Source organism: Calonectris borealis, chromosome 17, assembly GCF_964195595.1.
Source record: "Calonectris borealis chromosome 17, bCalBor7.hap1.2, whole genome shotgun sequence".
NCBI lineage: Eukaryota > Metazoa > Chordata > Aves > Procellariiformes > Procellariidae > Calonectris > Calonectris borealis.
In genome coordinates this window covers 8,289,601-8,309,772 of record NC_134328.1, presented here as the reverse complement: position 1 = coordinate 8,309,772, position 20,172 = coordinate 8,289,601, and the positions used below count along the sequence as shown (strand labels likewise).

The following is a 20,172-nucleotide window of genomic DNA, read 5'->3' as shown; positions in this document are numbered from 1 at the left end:
GCGCGTCCTTCTGAACTGCCACAGAGCTGGGGGACCTGCCCCTGAACTGGAGCAAATCTCTCCTCGGAGTGCAGAATGAATAATGTTTTAAGGCTAAAGAATCGCCTGTTCAAAAATGTGTTTCTGACATGTTTACTCCTTGTGTTTATTAAAGCTTGTATGCTCCTCCAGAATTTTGCATAACATTGGTTGACTAGAGGCACATCCTGTTAAAATGTGTCCTGATACGCAATAATACACACCAGAGTATTTTAATGCATAAATATGAGTTATGACACCGATGCTTTCAGGTAAGGACAGTTTATTTGCCCCTTTGAACAAATAAGGCAAGATATTTCAGAAAGATCAAACAAAATCTCCTGTATCAAACTCAGAGGAATGCAATAAAAGTTACTATTCCATACATATACAAACTAATGACCCAACACTATTATATACAAACAGCCAGATCTTACAAAATAGCATTTCAAGTCAGCACTTTATGCCAGTGTTGCTAGTTTCTTTGTTACAAAAAAGTTAAAGCTACGAACTTCACATTTTTAAGTCTCACATGACTGACATCATCAGTATCTCTGGATTTTAGAAGCAAAGATAATGGTTTGTCCAGAACACTTTCAGCAATGCAGATGGACCCAAGGAGCACACGAATGCAGCTTCACAATTAAGCAGTTTTGCTTAAAAACTTTGTCAGAACAGCTTTCCCTTACGGTACGAGCCTTGGTCTTAGCCTGGAGGACTCTGAGAAGTGAGCAGTACTATGCTCCCAGACACTCTATAAAGGGACCAAAAAGGAAATTATTTTCTCTAACAGATTGAAAATCAGTGAAGGAGAAAATAATTCCTCTGCATTAGAGCTCCAAGTGCAAGAAACATCATCAAGTCTCTGCCACTGCAAGCATTTAAGAAAGGTTCAAAGACAGTTAAGCCATTGGAGCAGTTTTACTTATTTTGGTTCACTTGCTGTGTTTTAAGACAATCACGTCAGCAAAGCAGAGTATTTCAAGAGTGCTTACATTCAGTTACAGCAGTCACAGGTTGCATATTCCATAGACACCACCCTGTGGTGTTTCACCTAAAACTTGGGTTTTCTAATGCCCTCCGATCACTAGAAAGTTACCTACACAGTGCAGAGGTAAAACGACTCCCAGCAGAATCTGCTTGATCCACGCCACACAAGCAGTGCACCGTTTACCATGTCACATATCCATACGTCTATCACACCAGAGGTGTTGGGCCAGATCCATCCAAGTGACTAATACAAGATCCAACACTTGACCAGAAAACTCCCTCATAAGTTGTGGGAGTTTCTTGGATGCAAAGGACGCTCATGAATATTGGTCATAATAAACACATGTTTAGGGCAAAACGTATTGCACAGATTTCAGACGAGCACTGTATGAGCCCTGATGTTCACACAGTACTTCACTAGACCTCATTAGAGAGTCCGGACTAAGGGATTTTAGTCCGTTAACAACAACAAAGCTTTTAATTACCCAGTTTTCCTAATTCAAAACTTTCCCAATACTTTAGGCTCTCAAATCGCTGGTTATCCCAGGAGGTACTCTTACTTCAGCACCCTAGATACACCGCTTACTGCCGCCCTTTCCCTTAGGGACATCTGGTTTGCCGATCTCTGGAAGAGCTGTGTTCGCACTGCCTATCAACCTGAGACAAACCGATGCAACCAGATCTGCAGAGGGGGTAAAAATGGCTTGGTTCCTTTCGCAGCAACGGAGTATACCTGTTAACAGTAGCCAAGAGTCTGCTCCAAGGGGAAAACGAAAGAGCCTACGGAGGCGTGAAATGAACACTTCACCTCTCTAGCAGCATTTGATTCAGGAGACACTGCTCTTTAGTTTAATTATCTGGGTGATGTACCAAGGCTTATTTCAGAAGAATGACACGGAAACTGTTCCCTCTATCAGAGCAAAATAAAACTAAATCGGTAGAAATACTTGCTCTGTCCAAATACTTCATCATATGCTAGATACATCTAAAACTACGTAACTCTGCCGTTACAGCCCACGGGGCAGAGGCATCACTTGGTCTCTGCCCTGCGATTAGGCTGAACTCTTGGTTTCTTCTGTTTTGCTCACCACTCCACTGGTGTGAGTTAATTGCACCATCCTCACAGCGATTGTACACGCTGGGGCATTTTCGTTGATTGAGCTATATTGGGCAGGAATGGCAGGGAAATTTAAAGACAGAACACAAGAGCATCCAAAGGAACTGGAAGAGAAGAGGCTGAATCTCTTCCAGTAGGACATCAGTAATTGTCTTCTCATACAGATCAACTCCGCCTTTGCTCCACCACCATAAATGCACATCTTTGTTAATTCAACAGTCTTTACTTTCAGTTCAAATTTTCTGATGTGCTAAACCTTGCAGAAATGTGAAGGATTGTGAAATTAAGTTTTTATTCAAGCATCTAAAAATGTAAATTTGAAATGAAGCCTATAAAATATTTCACAAACTGTGGAGATTTTTAAGTCCTCTCAGACACAGCAGAAGTACCTAATTCCTGAGAGAGGTTCACACAACTTCCACCCATTCGAATACTGTTTCCTTTTCCTGTACTCCACCGTCAGCAGGGTCTCCCTGAAGGACGTTTCCAGACAGACAGACAAAGGGGAATCAGATCACTGATTGGCTTTTGGTTTTAAGTCGGTGTGGATTTTAAATTACAGAATGTAATTTCTGATGGAGGCACAACATGCTTTATCTACTCGTATTAATTCATAAAGCACACAAAAAGAGGAGAAAATTGAGGTCTTGAAGAAACCACGCTTGCTTAAAGCACACAGTGTAAGGCATGGGGCTTATTACAGGCTTTTTAAAAGGTGAGATTTAAGTTTCTTTCAAAAGGCTCGAACAGTTTGTACATGTTCTCACCTGCTCTCTTCAGTGACCTAAAACTTATCAGTACCTTAACAGTAGAAAGATACAGTTAACAGCTTGAAATTGAGTCTGTGCATTCACAAAGAAAAACAAAAACAAAAAAACCAACACAGATGCAGCCATTAAATACCAAAATCCATATTAACTTAAACCAAAATGGACTACTGAAAGTTCAGTTGAAAAGAGAGTGAGCCAACTTTCATTAGCCTATTTCTACCTGTTCCTCTGATTTAAAAACAATCCCCCTAAAAACAGTAACAAAACTCCTTCGGAATAATGTTTTAAATATATGTCTAACATTAAAACATACCATCAGGATTTTCCACTTAATGGCATTCCTGAGTTCACAAAGGTGCTATGGAAAAATAAATGAGCAGAAGTATTGCCCTCTATTTTGCTAGCATATTTCAATAGAAATCAATCTGTTTAGTAGTCATAAAAGCAAGGAGCTGATTGTTTGAGGATGGAAGAACATTCTACCAGTGGCTCAGAAGTTCTGCTGCCGCCGCTTCTTGGCTTCAATGGCATCGAGGATCGGCTGCCGCTTTGACTGGTACTTCTGGCGGATTTCTTCAATCTCCTGCTCCATCATGGGGTCCAGGGCTGAGAGCCTCCTCTGAAGTTCATCAACACTCCAAGTCTTTAGCTAGCAGGGAGACGAAAGAAGAACAGACATCAACATCAGCACAGCCACCATCCACACATCTACAGGGATTTTGCTGCCCATCTGATGGTCACAACGCGTCTTCCAGTAGAAGAAGGTGGAAGAGTTCTGCTCCAAGCTGCTGGGCTCCTCTCTCAATGAGACTGGCATGAGCTTCAGGATACGGGGCTGCTTTTGCCCATTTTACAGATCTATTACATGCTCTGTTTAGTGACAGCATGAGTGTATAAAACAACCAATGAAATGTTTCCCCCATTGAGTTGTTTTTCTAACGCTTTGTTTTGCAGGCTTAGAACAGAAATACTGTACTGAGATGGAACAGCAGTGAAGTTCTCTCCCCCTCCCTTGCAACTAAACTTCCTTCTTTTAAGTGACAAAGGGAAACAGAAGGCAATAGGAAGAAAAAAACCATTGACAAAAGTTGCATTTGAAAAAAAAAACCCAAGCATTTATGTACCAGCAGGCTGAACCTCAATCATGGTGAGGAATTGAAACTCCTCTAAGTTAGAAATCCCAGAACACACACAACAGGTCACTTTGGGTCAGCCTCATACTGATATAATATGCAAGTACAATTTGTGTTTTACTGTACACGTGAAGATGTCAGGCTAGTCTGGACAAGCTTCCCTTCACTGAATTCCCTATCTGCCTGCCCTTTGTTTAATTGGTTCTCTTGTGCATGCCAATTTGAGAACTGGCACAGGAAAGTTTTATTCTGTGATGAGAGATGCCAAGTGTGGCCTGGGACAGTTTAGATTGTCCATAGCTATCCCTTGACATAATGTTATAACCTGTGGAACAGACAGGATTTTAGGATTATGGTAAAAAATATGGACACTGGAAGTACTTCAAATGTTCACCTAAGCACCAGTCCTTTTCCCATCCAAGACCAAGTGACCCCCAGAAACACACGGGAGACACTGTTTTACAGCCACTGCAGCAGGATGGGAATGACTATTTGCACCACCTGCTTTCAGTGACCACCTGCTGTGGAAACTAAGAACAAGCAAAATAATTTGGGTTTGGTGGGTTTTTTTTTGTGAACAAAGAAGTGTCAATTTTTAGACTTTCAACAAATGTCATAATTGAGTGACTTATCTTTACTTCAGTTAAATGCAAGTGACACTGCTGTCTGGTTTAGCTGTTAATTAGTCAGCTATCATGGTTATTCTTCAAGCCATTTCTGAACCAAAAATCAGAGTGAAACACTTGCTGCCTATTATAAGGCAACAACTGAATTATTAGCTGTTGAATGGCAGTTTGCATCAGTCCTTAAAAACATACGTAAATACTAAAATACGGAAATCCTGATCCTTCTTCCAGAGGCGGAAGAGATACCAGTCCCCAAACCACAGAGTCATCTGTTAGCTGATTTCTCACAAGGTCTTTTGAAATTCTTTAGTATATTCTGCTAAATAAGATATTTCCTAGTTGCAGTTACAGGATCATAAATCCACTTTAATAATCTAGGCACAAGCAAAACAAAGCCTTTTTAGCAAGGGTATACAGTCTTTCGGCCTCTCCAATCAGCCAGCTGTTCATTAGAAAGACAAAGCACTTCCTCCACAAAGATGTACATTATTTATACACATTAATGCAACTTTACCAGACAGCAGTTTAAGTTGATGCATGGCACCGGTTGCCTTTTCACACTAACTTATTATGGAGCAGGTAATTATTCAACATTCCCCTTCCCCACAGTCCAGGGAATTGAACAGTCAAATAAAAACGCAAAAAAGAAGAAAACATTAATTCAAGTACTGAACACCTATACTAAGCAGCTCTATCGCATCAAATGGCTGTCAGCTCTCACAGAGTAGCCAGCGCTAGAATACTAAAAGAGAGTTTCGGAATGGATCTAAAGCACCTTGCTCAGGGCTTAAGCCAACTATTAGGTGTCAGGAATTGTCCCGAGGCTGCATCTTCCATGGACACCTTTTGAGCATTCTCCATCATGCTCCCAAGCAGCTGGGTGCTGCTTACAGCCAGAGACAAATCGCCAGAGTCGGCGGACCAGAGGGCAGAGCAGATTTACAGCGATGCCCCAAGAACGTGGCAATAAGAAATAAAAACCGCCCTATGAATGTTCTCGAACATGATCTAGCATCATGGGACACCCTCTGTGGATACCGGCATACAAAGTCTTTCTGCTAACTGTAAGCAACTGCTTGCCAAGGGACGCAATGGCTTTGGCAGTTCCCGGGACTGTGTGTTTGTCAGGACAGACGGCTAACAGCACAGAGGATGCTGAGAGTACAGCTAAGTCTGGGGTGGGAAAAAGCCTACAGATATATATTAATATGAACAAATTGCGAAGTGGGTTACCTGCGCAGATGGGTGATGCAGAACAAAGTAGCTACTTAAGGAGGCTGATCACAGGTTAAACGGGGATGGTGGGAGAAGGAAGAGAGGCAAGTTGACGCAGTGCAAAAATCTAAGAGCACAGAAACACATCCTGTGCGTAATGCTGTGTGTTGATGAGGATGAACTAATTACAGAGTTTTTATCTAGAATAACGTCAGCGTGACTGCGAATGCCATGCTGTTCCTAAAAGAGGCAGAGAAGCCAAAGAGCAACACTGGTAAAAGGTCCAGAACGTGGCTGTTCACCACAGATGAGCCAACGAGAGACTGACAGGAGTCCAATTACTAATGAATGAGAGCCAAGCGCCCACGCAGTTGCAGAGGGCGCCTAGCCCTCTGCTCCCACTGTGCTTCAGGCCCGCGATAACACGAGCCCTGGGACCTGGGCTGGACTATTATTCAGCTTGTCCTTCCACTTGCACATGCATCTTTAAAAGAAAAAAAAAAAAAAACACAAACAACTGCTTAAAACGTGATGGCCTCCATTTCACTTTGCTGCATGGCATTTCACTGTAAGCCAATGCCACAGACAGACTTTCTCCCAGAAATTAAGTCTTTAAACTCTAGCATATCTGTCTCTGCAGTGGTAGACTCCTGGGATACTGACGTTATTCTCTTAAAGAAACGCCAGAAGCAAAATAAGAAAAGAAGGACAAGGACAGAGCATCTCATGACAGACAGTTACTCAGGGTAAAGTCTCAGCTCTGAACAGCTGCAATTAGAGCTGGTTTTAGCCACGGGCTCAGTCCCATCCCTCTCCTCACTTCTCCTCAGCAATTCTTCTGTTGTAAGAAGTCTAAGCGTCTTTGTAAAAGCTATCTATTTTTGTCCACAGTGATCAAATAGCTAAGACAAACTTTTAAAGGAAGGAATCTCATTTCAGATGTAAAGACTGATATAAAATACTTGTTATAAGGTTGGTCAAACACATCTATCAACAGGGAGAGGCGGTAGCGCAGCAAAACTGTTCAAGCAAGCTTGTATGTGCAGAAAGCTAATTTTTAACCATTTGATTAACAGTTGTATTTTTACTCAAGGTTTTGAGAACGATCTTAACTCTCTGTAAAAATGCCCAACTGAAGACAAACGTCAGAGGTGCAAGTCTTCACCTGAAAGCCTCTCGCCCAGAGCCGCGCACGCCGTTCACTGCTCCTCAGGCTGCAGACACCACTGACAGCAACGTCTTGTTTTACTATGCTGATGATTTCTACTATATAATTCAGAAGGACATATGTAATTACGCCCTTCAGAAGGACATAACCTACGGCCTTTCCATGCATATGTAGTAATGATGGACAAATCAGGAACAGATCATTTGATATACAATTTATTCCTCAAGGAGAAGATTTGTAAGCTATTCATGTCATCTCTTTGCCAGCATTTCAGACAGACTTGTGAATAACTACTCCGCTGAACAATGCTCACCTCAGCAAACTGCTTCTGAGTTGCCGTCCTTTCAAATCAGCATTTTAAAAAATAGGGGAAAAAAATATCCCTTGCATTTATTACAGTCAGGTAAAGCGTCACTGCAACACGATATTCTACTGAATGTAAGTGAATCTAAGTAGCAAAAGGAAAACAAATAAAGGCTCTCTGCAGACAAGTTAGACATAGCCACAGGTTCGACATTCAAGGGTACCATGGTCTGAAATTTATACCTATGCAGTTCTGACCTGAGCAAGAGGTGGTCTAAAAACCTGCCAGGGTATTTTTAAACAGACCATGCCAGATTTATATTTCACACAAGATCTACTGTAAAACACAAAGCTTAGAGAATTAGCTTAGCCCCTTCCCTGTCCCCAAGAAAACCAAACAAAAAACCCAAACAGTGAAAACTTTTTGAATTAGAACCCGATGCAAATGATTTATCACAGTTCTCTTGGTATCCGTAGTCCTAACATGAAGAGTACCCACGCCTAGTTTTCCTACAGCAGGGTCTGTAGCTTGACCATTTTGGGACCTAGCATGCTCCTCTGGTCCCGCAACGGCCCTTCAGCAGCACGAGGTCACCACTGACTCGGACCAGTCTGCGCTACTGACTTAAATACCGATGTCGTCCAGTAATCCCTGAGTCACTTCAGCTATCATTCTTATTTGCTCCTTTACCAAAAACACTGCCAGCAAAATCCTCTTGCTGCATGAATTATGAGCATCAAATAGAAACGAGCTGTTTCCCAGCAGCTTTCACACATTTCTCCCCCAACAAAGAGTTTCGGCAGAGCACTAACTCACCGGCTGCACAGGAATCAAAAAGTATTATGTCAGGGCAAGTGAAAAACATATTCCTCCTGCAACTTTCTTTTTACTTGCTGACACTTAGTCTGATCCCTAGATTTAGCACAAAGCCTTTCCTTTGCATCTTTGCAATGTTTCATGCTATCTGGACTTTGTTTTTAAATACTGTCTTAGAAGTCCTGAAGCTTGTGCCAAACATGAACCCTCCATCTCCAGGGAGGGGATGCAGTTGTTCTACCATCATCTTTCAAACATGCAGATGCACCCTGACATGCAGATGCACCCTGAACAAAATCGGAATATAGGAGACATTGGCGAGATGGGGTTATTTTCCTCACAGTGAAAGTATTTGAACAGTTTTGCAGGAGGATATTTTCAAGTCTTGATACCACAGCAAATCCTACAAATCAAATCATGAAGTTGTTCTCTCCTTCCTTAGCCCTCTAATCATACCCCTCTACCATAATTTCTGTGAGTTTGAACACTTGTCTTCCACACGCTCACAGAGTATTTTCTGAATATCTCCCCACCTTCACCACCAATAGCCTGTGGCTTTTTAGAAAGGAAACACCCAGCTGCAGCAATCGGTCTGCCTTTCACACAAATATTCCAGGTGGCATTTACTGCTCAACACAACTTGATGTCAAACTTTTAAGTTTTAAATAGCCTTTAGAAAAACTGGCTTTAGCAATTATCACTTCATAAGGGGCAGTGGGAGTTTGAAGACTAAAATACAGAAGTAATAAAATTGCAGCTTCCCACGCTACACAGGGAACTAAATTCTTAGTGGAAAAGATATGAGCTAGATGAGAACTAAAGAAAAAACAAATTAATTGTCTATTTAGCATAGACAAGTATTATCATATCTTCCTTTTCTGCCTAGTTTTACGCTGCGATCTAACAGTTCTTGACTGCATGCCCAGTGATGAAAGCCCCCCAAAGAAACTCAAGACATCCTGAATCATATTAGTAGGGAGCACAACTCTTCATTTACTTGTGGGTATTTTGACAGGCAAAATCTAAACATGGCTTGAGAAGGGTTTTTGTCCAAACCATGTTATCCAAGCTACACTAAACATTAAATGCCAAATAGGAATTTGCTCTTAGAGATAATGAAAAATATTACCACTGTAATATAGTAGCAACAGGCTACTTTGGAAAAACAAAACAAAACCAAAACAACCAACTGGGTCTACAATTGTATGGAAGCACATCGGAGCCCCTCACAGGAGGCTATTTATTATCACACTCGACATCAGAAGTGGCTACATACAAGAGATAAGTAGAAAAGAATTCCTACAAACAGTCTATTAAGTGTTCAGATGTCCTTTGGGAAGGGAGGCTCTTCACAGAAGAGACAATTAAACTCTTGCTTCACTTGACCTTGGCTATCAGCAATGCTATCAAGATGCTTCCCTTCCGATAAAACCAAGGGCACACTTGTAATTCCTCTCCTGGATCCTGCGGATCAGTTTGATGCATATCCACTTCCACTTCTGAACTTTTCTCCTATCACCTCCTCAAGCAGGGTTTTATTTTTGGGAGGCAATCACCCATTAGATGCCACTTGCTGCAACTATTTGTAGCAACCACCTCGGAGTGTAATTCAGCCTGCAGCATGCGAGAGTGCATGGGTGCTACAGAAGTCCACGAGCTAGGGAGAGGTGTCAAATCTCAAGGATTCATGAATGTGAGCTCTGACAAGTGTAAGAACTGAGATTATTCTGGAATTAGCCTACTGTAACTTGAAAGAGTGGTTAAACACGGTATCAATTAAATGCTCGCATCAAATATACTCTGAGGGAACAGATTACTGAATAGTACTATGCAATTTTTTTAAACCAGCAAAAAAAGCATTCAATTTTTCTGGCCAAAATTAAATGAAGAGGGTGATTTCTCATGCTAAGCAGTGCTCCAGACTTTAGGTCTTGAAAACAGTGATATAAATTGGTGTTGGAATAGCATGCCATTTTTTTCCTTAGCATTTTTCCTGAAACGCTGGCTCAATACCATTTGGCATACTTTCAATCACTGATCTAAAAACTAAGTGCCTTGTTCTCATTTATGATTCTAGCATAAGGAGGCTTCGATGTAATGTATGAGCAGGCATTAACTATTTATTCACTGTAAGTTGTCCAACGCAAGGAACACAGGAATCTAAGAACCTACAGGTACTTACCGCACGCTTTTCATCATGATTGTCAGGTCCCTACAACTTCACAAATCTGTCAAGCAGCCATACTACAGTAAATCGGAACAAACCCCAGTGCCTACACAACCATTAATTATCTTGATTTTCCCCCCTTTTAGCATTAGCATGTCAGTGCAGTTTCTCACTGTTATGAAAGCAGTGGATGAAATGCACTCACTGTGGCATTTCATGCAAGATTAAAAATACAGATATTAATCTTTCAAAGGATTTGAAAAATAAGTCTCAGCAGCACAAGCTTCTGCTTTTAATGCATCTTAATTATTTAGGCAATGTGCTAGCAAAACACATCATGGGCTGTGGCATCCAGCATAAGTCAAAACAGCTCTGCGGCTAGAACTTCCCAAAGACGGTGAACAGGATCTGTGATCAGTGCACATCTGCAGCCAGTTGTTTCAGGCCACCTCATCTGGACGGCAGATGACTTCCCGCAACACAGTACCACTCCACTTTCAATTAGATCATTATACGCTCTAGAGGCCAAGTCAACTTAAGTCAGTGCAAACCAAGCAGCTGAAACAGTTAAATGAGTACAATCACATCATCACTTTTTGTGAAGGAAAGACATGCACTAACACACACTCAGCGTGTGATCCCTAGCCGAACTGGAAAAAAGTATTTTAACAGAGATTTATATCAGAGGAGACCCAGGCCTTCTCAGAGGACATGTTTGGGCTAGCTCTACCTTACTTCCATAAATGTGGAGTTTTATGGCTACTGAAAGTGAAACATCTTACTGCTACAATGCCAGTAAGGATCCTAGTTATTTTCTATGTAGCTCTGCTTATCTCTTGATTAAAATAAAGGTGCATGATACAGGCCAATGTATCTGTACTACTCCTACAGAATTACTGGAAGGCAATGTGTGCCATCCTCCCTGCCCTGCTCCCTGTCCGACTACGTTCTGAAGATCACATCTAAACTGGAAACTTCCCTCTGTCCTGCATCTGCAGAAAGGACTCCTGCCAAGACCTCTCTTTCCAGCTCAGCATCTTGCTAGCAGCTTAGCAAGGCTTCCCTCAAGCTGCCACACGATCAGGGCCCGACGGGCTCCTGGGGAAGCTGCCCCTCCATTGGAGGCGTTGCTGCTCATGGCATCACTAACTTCACTGATGGAGTCTCACTCACCAGCGGCTGCCGAGGCCGCTGCTCTTCTCTAGCAGGAACTACCAGAGTTTTATTACTCAATTGTCTCTTATTTCAGGCTATATTTACACCCATAACGTTTGACCCTGCTGGTTCAGCAAGGATCTTCCTAAAGCGTACTTTCAGTAGCTAATTCCTGTGACCGCTGTGGAAGAGACATACATACATGCTTTAGATAGACAACTGCTCCTTCACCAGCTAAGAAGCATCTTTTCTTTACCTCCTCACCCTCCCGACAGTTTGGAAGTTTTCCCCCATTTCTCGAAAGTCTGCAAGAGCCAGGGGGCAGCTTTGCTGTTGGCAACATGTCAGAAAATTCCCAATACAGAACCCAATTTCAGAGGATTATAGCAAACATACAGATCTCCCTGGCTACTCTGGCTACCCATAACCACGCAGCGATTATGCAGAGCGGTTACCCGCAGAGAAGATTGCACAGCCGCGGGAACATCGTAGCCTGCATCAATAACTCTGGCATCCCTGAGTTGCTCTTAGCCAAGAATTGCACTTTATCAATCCTTCCTGTAATCCCTAAAAGGCTCAAGGATTTTTGGTGTTACAGCCAGCACAACCATATAACCTCTACATACTGTATTACCCTCAGCGATGTACAGAAATTATATTAAGGAAGAAAACCCATCCAAAGCTCTACTCATTGGTATGAGTGGTCATAAAAAAAAAAAGAGTATTTTTTAAAGAGACCAATGCATTTTAATCTTCTGAGCTTCAAGATTAAATTTCCTTTTTTAGCCTTAGTATCAATTATGAGTATGAATAACCTTATTCACTTCAAAATCATCCCAAGTACCATACACACTTAATCTAAACAAAGGAAATGACAAATTGTGTCAGTGTTATTCTGCAGCACTGAACTTCAAGAAGTCCAAACCTTAAAATCCTTTAGGGACTTAGAAAGTGGCTGACTAATCCTGTAACCACAAAGACAAGTTATCTCACTGTTTTTTTTTTCAGTAACTGAATTAGAAACCAAGCTAAAAGGTCAGCCTGTCTGGACAAGCAAAAAAAAACCAAACCCCCAAAAAAAACCCCCACAGAGCAAAAAGGAGCATCACTTGCTTATAAAAAACACTTGCTTGCCAGTGATTCGATTAAGGAAAAACATGCAGAGGTTTTTTCCCTTCTCTAAGTGATTATGCTTTAATTTTCTTAAGTAAGAGTAACCAAAATACCTCTGGACATGCTAAAATAAATCATGTCATTGGGCTTTAAAGATCTGTCTAGCTGGACAAATTGACATAAAGTACACAGCTGACCAACGTGGGGTTTTTTTTGGTGGTGGTTTTTGGGGGGTTTTTTGTTTGTTTGTTTGTTTTGTTTTTGTTTTTTTAAGAAAAGCAATGTGTCAGAAAATGCTGATTCCTTTAAACCAAATAACATTTTCTACAAATCTGAGAGGTTTAACTATGTTCTGCTAGGAAGGGTACGAGGGTCTGTAATGGAGCTTCCTTTCAATCTGACATACCCTTTCCTCCTCCCTCCCTTGCTCCTAGGGGCTGCTGCAGGGGGGTTGTTTCCAGGAAGACCACACCAGTTCCCTACCCCGTGTACCCAAAAGCAAGGCTCATCACAAAACCCCGGTCCAACGCTGCTCTGCCTCCCCTCCTTCACTAAGGGAAAGGAAGCAATAGCTGCCATTTGAAGTCAAGGAAGACGGGAGAGAAAATTAAAAGCTTCCTGAGGAAAGGCTGAACTACAGAGATTTCCAAGGCATTTTGAAAAATGAATAGCTGCATGACTGTGGGAGAGGCTGTCGTCTTTAAAACCAGGGGCATATGTTTAATATCTCAGAGACAAATATTTTTTGGGGACAGTGCCCCAGTGAACCATCTCCATAAAATCCATGTTGCGTGAACCTGCATACCTCACCATGCAAGGTCTTCCCAAGTGTTCACTATTACTTGGGCATCTATTTATAATGATCCTGCATGATGGCAAGACGCAAAACAAGAAGGAATTAAGCACTTCATTTCTGAAAAATATTCCTTTCAGACTGTATCAGCCTTTATGTATTAAGCTACTCTTTCGCCCTCTTCCTTGAAGATCAAAGCTTGGGTTCCGAAGCTACCAGGTCTCCGAGGTTATTGAAATAAGAGCTAAGGCAAACCTCCCAGGACACCCTGGCCATTGGAAGCAGCCACAGCCAACTGCAAACTCCATTACCTTCTCTGTATGAACAAGACCTCAAACATGCCTCACACATGATGAAACCGCCCCCTGCAAAGTCTCCTGGTGAGGTAAGCAGGGAGACACCCAGTAATTACACACACCAGATAACAGTGGCAATAAGCAACATCTAGATTTTTCTGCAGGTTTTATAGTAATACAAGAAGAGGGTGCACAAAGGCAAATGCACCATGTCCAGAAGTCAGAGCTGGGATAATTTGCTTCTCCACAGTACATCATTTCAGACCCTTGTTCAGATGAGATCCTACCCATTGGAAAGTATTTACAGAGGCTTGGTGGAGACTTTATCCCCAGGCTTTTCCCTTGGTCCAGAGATGGTCCAGAGACTCCATCCTCCAAGAGGCAATCCAGAGCAGCTATATTAGGCTCCTGATGCAAAGAGTCCCCAAAAGGAGCCCTTTTCGCTACGGATGAGAAAAACCTGGACAAGCTTGTCTTTTTAAGCTACTTTACCCTTTATAAACATTTGTACTGACAGATGAGTTGCAAGAAGATTTTAGAAGCATTTCAAATAGATCTCCTTTGAGCAGCAGTGTTCTTTCTTTACGGGAGATGCTGTGCCAAGAACACACCCAGCCTTGAAAACAGATCTCAAGGCATAACAAGGCTCAGACAGGTTTTCTAAAGAATTCAGTATGCTCAGAGATTTTTCCAACATCACACCTTCAATTATTAATTCCTCTTTCCTTTCTCCCAAAGCAGAAATGCACATTGCAGCCTGACCTTAAACACAGAGCAGTAGTGGAACAAATCCCATGATCAAAGACCCTGGCTGAAGTTCTGTTAGTTACTTAGTTCATCCACAAAACTTCCAGTCAACATCTCAGCTGATTAAATGCTACAGTAGGAAAGGGGCCTCAAAGATAGTCCAGGATGTTGAATTTACAAGGCTGAATACTCTCATATATAAAGTTGATTTCACCTTACATTATTCCAGTCTCCTTTAAGGGCTATCACCTAAGCAATTCAACACAAACAACAGCAACTCATTTTACTTCCCACTCACCGCAAGTTTCATTTAAAAGCCTTATGTCACAGAAGGCCTGCTATATACAAAAATATAGCAAAAATGAAATTTTGACAGCAAGTTGTGGCAGTAAGTGCTTTGCAATCAACGTCAGTGTGCACCAAAGTGAAAGCAGGTGGTGAACAATGACCCTGTTATCAAATGTAAGACAGCAGAAATCTATTCTCTTCCACAACAGATCTAGGAGTCAAGTCACTGAACTACCTTTTCCAATTTCAAATATTGCTAACAAATTTTAAAACAAAATGTGGTATCTTCTGAGGGTTTTTTGCTGTTATGAAGGGAATTTAGAAAGGTTTATAGAACCTACATACACAGAGCCTGCTGTAAATCGCAGTTTGAACCAGCCATGAATTCGATGAGGTTTGCAGTAAGGTTCAGAGTGTCTTCCTCATGCAAATGTTACAGAAGATTCAAGACCACTTAACAAACAATAAGAGAGATAAATAAGCTGTTCCTGGGCTTATTTTTAAAATAACTGTATGTTTGATTACAAGGTGACAAAATGAACCATTTTTCCTTAGTAAAGATGCCACTAGTTAAAAGTATTTGCTGGGAAGAACATACCAAATATGCTGAAAAGGTAATGCTTAAAAGAAACACAAACAATTAGCAGAGCTTTAAAAATTCTTGGCAGATGGTTGAAGGAAAAAAAAAAAGGAAATCCATTTAAGGGACAACAATGTTATGAATCAAGGCAGGTGACATTTAAAACCAATGAATAAAACATCGCAAAAACATGTCTCTCTCTATAAATCATACTTCACAGTGGAAATTACAGCTAGGTACTACACTTTAAGATCTCCCTCAATTAGCAGGAGATACCATGGGATTTGGAAATTAATAGTTGTCTATTCTGGACCGTCTTCTGTTGTCAGAGAAATATTCTTTTTATTAAAGTCTGTTTTCTTTCCCCCAAAAATTATGGTCTTAATGCTCTCCCATTGAACGAAAGCTTTATTTTAGATTCAGCACAGCACAAACAAGTTTACTTGTTTCCCAACTAGGAATCAGCCCTAGTTCCATAGGACCTAGACAGCGTTATCTATCAGCCATCCCAGATCTGGCTTTATCTCTCAAACTGATGAATGCCTTAGCAAATAACTTCACTTTACAATCAAAGAAAGACTATTGGAAGAAATCAGTGCCTGAGAAGTAATTTTTATTCCAGCCACTGCTGGGAAAAAGCGTACTTCATGATAGATGAAGGAAAGAAACTTTTGGACAGAGAAATCCCTGAAGATTCACTCAAAGTGTTTGGTTTAGTCTTGGAAAAAAATGTTACTGAAAAAAGCTCTACTTTAACAAAATATTTTTTTTTCTTCTATGCAAAACTACACATATTCAAATTAATTTTTGGAACAGTCAATCTTTGTTCATCACACAAGGGTCAGAGTAACTTGCTTTCTTAGAAAAGAAAGAATGTATTGCAAGTTTCATAATAATTCAGTAGAAGTCTCAAGATTATTTGATAGTCAAATAATCCCATTTATATGACCTGCAAATGTACACACTCTAATAAAGCTTTTTTTGCTCCTGTCCAAGTGGATAGGCTTTCTGGAGTCTTAGTAACCAGCTCGGATTATTCACTTTAATAATTTGGATGGGGGAAAGGAGGAACAGAAAGATCAGTGTAGAGGCCTGCATCTGACACTTTTACCAAGCTGCTTAAAAGACAGAAGTAAAAAGAAGATAAAGCTCAGAGGATCACAGTAGAGTCAGGAAACACTATAAAATGATAAACTAGAAGAATTCACACAACAGCAGCTTACCCGTATAATACAAGTACTTTTCTTCAAGCATCTGCTTTATCCATGTATCCTCAGCATGCCTTCTTCCTACTGCTAGAAAAGACCCAAAGACCAGTTCCAACAAAATGAGAGCCAATTATTTAGCCTGTCATCATTTTCAAAGCCTGCAACTGTACAGAAAATACTCTCAAGTTTTTAATCGATCGAACTTCTAGAAGGACAGACAAAAGGCAGTAAAGCTATAAAGCATCAATATTAGATTGCTAATAAATGCTATCCAAATGAACGTTCAAGAGAAACCAAAGACATTGAATGTTCCAGGTACTGGTAGACAACAAGCTGTTCACAAGACAAATGACACCTTCACAGACAGAATACAGTAAATTAGAGACTCTGGTCATTGTAAAGCAGAACGTGTTTACTGTTATTGATAAGCAGTAAATCACCTGCCCTCTAACAGTTCCTCCCTATAAATCATTTCCAATGAAAGAAACATATGGTTCCAGTACGCAGCCATTCTTCACCACAGTCCTGAGCTGGCAGAAGAAATATACTGTGCTGAGTGATCTCCATTTTTAACCGTAGTCGTGCTATAGTGGCGTAGAGGAAGCAGCAGGGCGATGCAGGAGATGTAACGCTGTGCCCCGTGAGATACCAGCTGCAACTTTTGCAGATTCATGGCAGGGCTGAGCAGCATACAGAGCTGCGGTGTGCATCAGTCACTGCACTTCCCTGGTTTGGACCCCAGCCTGCAGCGATCCATCGTGCAGGACCACACCTGGTATGCATGAGTAGACTCTGATCTGCAGGCATTGTCAGGCTGGTGTCTACCACCAGACTCAAAAATACAATATGGTCCTAATGCGATTTGACTTGCTTTGAAAGAATTAAGCTTTCTATAAAGTTTTCAGTAAGCACTTCAATCTCTTGCTACCACACCAATACCTAATTTGTCTAACTAGACGGAAAAGGATTCACATTCATGATTTCACCGCAAACCAACAGCCATTTGTCCAATTGAACAAGCTGAAGACACCATTAGACTAACACACTTTCCTCCTCTGCTGGTAAAGATACTAGAAGTGGTTTTACTTACTTAATTATTTAAAAATCTTTGTTTCCAATGTAATGTTTCAAACTACTAAGTAAAAGCATAGAAATGAGGATGTTAATAAAAACAGTATATCCCAGATGAGAGCAGCATAATGAAACATTGTCTCAGTAAACAGCAAATTGTATTTTTCTTTACTACTTCAAGAAAAAGAATTATACCTCCACTCAGGCAAGGGGAAGGCTCACTTTCATTTCCGTCATACTTGTAAAAAAGAAAGATCTAAGCAGTAGCTGTTAAAAACTGGCTAGAAGTTGCTTACAGAGAGAGAGACACAAAAAATATCAGTCTCCTATCAAGTAAGTATAAATGGACATACAGTTATTTAAAGTTATTTAAAGGAGGCTGCAGTTGCAATACCAACTCTCTTGCAGTGCAGGTAATTCAAGAACTCCAGAATATGTGAATATACTTTTAGAAACTGGACTTTATTAAAATTTAAGTGTTTTCTTGATGTTTTGCTTCAACAGTTTACCAGACTATTGCTTTGTCTCTTATCTGAACAAATTGGAATCGCAAGTGTGAAATATGTTTCTATTGCTCACTCCTTCGTCCCACTGGCTTGGTGAACCATCCAGCTCCTACAGCTTCCTGCTCCAAGGAGCCCCTGGCAGGACTCCGTGTACGGAAAAGGAACACTGGAGCAAGAGCTTCGAAACAAAACCAAAGACCACAGTACGCGGTCTACAGACACTTTTGAAACAAAGATGCCTCATTTCAAAATTAGTGAATTTTAAGGAGCACAATCCACAGAGAAGTCAGGTATGGACAGCAAGCTGTGGCCCAAGCACTTTGGGAGCAACAGGCTAGACACTGGTTACTGGAAAGAGATCGGTGAGATCTGTAGCTGTGGGATCAAACCCAGCCCTTCCTCCAACTCCTGTAACTCAGCAAAGTCCCTTCTCTGCCCATCTCTGTCTAGCAGGTGGTGAGGTGGAGACACAAACTGTTGCTTGTACGTGAGGGCGCTGGCTGTGCAGCCCTGACAAAAGCGGCAGCTGATCAGCACCTGCATTCTTCCCCCCAATTAGAGGCAATTAACACCTCCTGCTCATCCTTCCTTTTTTTGCCATGCAAAAATTTCAGAAGCAACAGTTGTACAGCTTGCAGGACAGTCTTCCCCAGCAGTAGAGAAAAAGATGACACTGCGCACTGAAAAGTGATAAAGTCTGTTTCGGAACTGGGGGAACTCACACCAATCTTTTCTGTCCAAAGAAATTCCCATCAGCAGCCAACAAGGCACTTCTCAACGGGAGCTAAAAAGATGAGCTAGCGCAGAGAACAGCACTTACAGCATCACAGCATGGAAACACAAGACCCGAAACAAGTTCGCTCACGGCAGACTGAAGCGTGGTGAACCTGTGAACAAAGGTTGATGGCAACAGCCATCTTCTGCAGCCCTTCCACGGAAAGCTGAGAGATTTGCCATGTCTACTCCTTCTACTTCTGCAAACCTTGACACTCTCAAGGATATATGTTAATTTTATTTTTGTAAGGAAAAAAGTTCTGCTCCAAAGTTTTTCTGCTTCAATGAGAGAACCTGTGAAGGCAGACCCTCGTCATTAAGCCAAGGTGTGAGAAGGAAAGACCCAAACTATGGGCTGTTGATAATTGTAGGAGTAGGAAAGGTCTGATTCACCAAGACTTATCAGATGCAAGCAAATCAAGGTCTTCCCAAAGGAAGCAGGATACTTCTCAGGAAAGAGATATAAACCTTGTTTCTGAACGTCAGCTTCCTTCCCAGAGCTGCACCAGCAGGATGGAGATTGCCAGTGCAGAAAACGACTGCTGATGGTTGCAGTTCTCCACTGAGGTCCTGCAGGTTAATGGCAATGCTCTCCTTCAAAAGCTCAGCTATCACCTGGTGTTCTTCCAGTGAAGCACAGATAGCAAGAGCAGCTAAAGACAACGTAAAAGTGTCTGCACCAGTTAAGCCCTTGACAAGGTGCCTTACACAGGCCAGGAATGGTCAGCAGATACACAGGTGCTGGAATCAAAAAAGACTTGGAGCAAACGGCTTCAACTGCTTGTGTAAAGCCTGCAGAAAGACTTGATGTCCCGCAGTACCCTTGCTCTAGCGTCTGTTAAAAGTTCAGGTCCTATTTGACTCCACATCCAAAACAAGCCCCTAGGATACTTAATTAGCATAGATTCACTGATATATGAAAAATTATGAATTAGAGTTAAAGCAAAACCTAAGCTCAACACTACAGGTATTAAAAAACAGCAGTTGCATCATGATGGCAAAATTCAAGATTGACAGGGACTCTACTGCCACTCATTTTCACCAGTGAAACCGCAGTCATGAAATAAAACTGAAAAGGTTTCAGTATTGTCATAGCTACCATAAGCCATGAACGGCTGGAACCTGCCTAATTCGCTAACAAAACAGGCTTTCAATAAAATGATTAGCGATATAATAGACAACATTGATGACTGGATGATCCACAAATACGTGCTACAATAGGTCTGGCAAGACTGAAGGCCTTTCAAGCAGGACCAGAATAAAAAAAAAAAAGTGATCCCACTTTAGCCACAAGTGAGATTAGAATAGTGACCTGCT

General features: G+C 41.4%; 1 protein-coding gene across 3 annotated transcripts in view; it reads right to left on the bottom strand.

Annotated features, from left to right (window-relative positions):
- Positions 1-284: 284 nt before the first annotated feature.
- STK4 (serine/threonine kinase 4) overlaps positions 285-20,172 on the bottom strand; it is a 47,647-nt gene continuing 27,759 nt past the window's right edge. For all 3 annotated transcript variants that reach the window (XM_075166455.1, XM_075166457.1, XM_075166456.1), the window contains one exon: positions 285-3,544. In XM_075166455.1, coding sequence (XP_075022556.1) covers positions 3,386-3,544 — 159 coding nt within the window. In that variant the 3' untranslated portion in view covers positions 285-3,385. The remainder of the gene's footprint in view (positions 3,545-20,172) is intronic.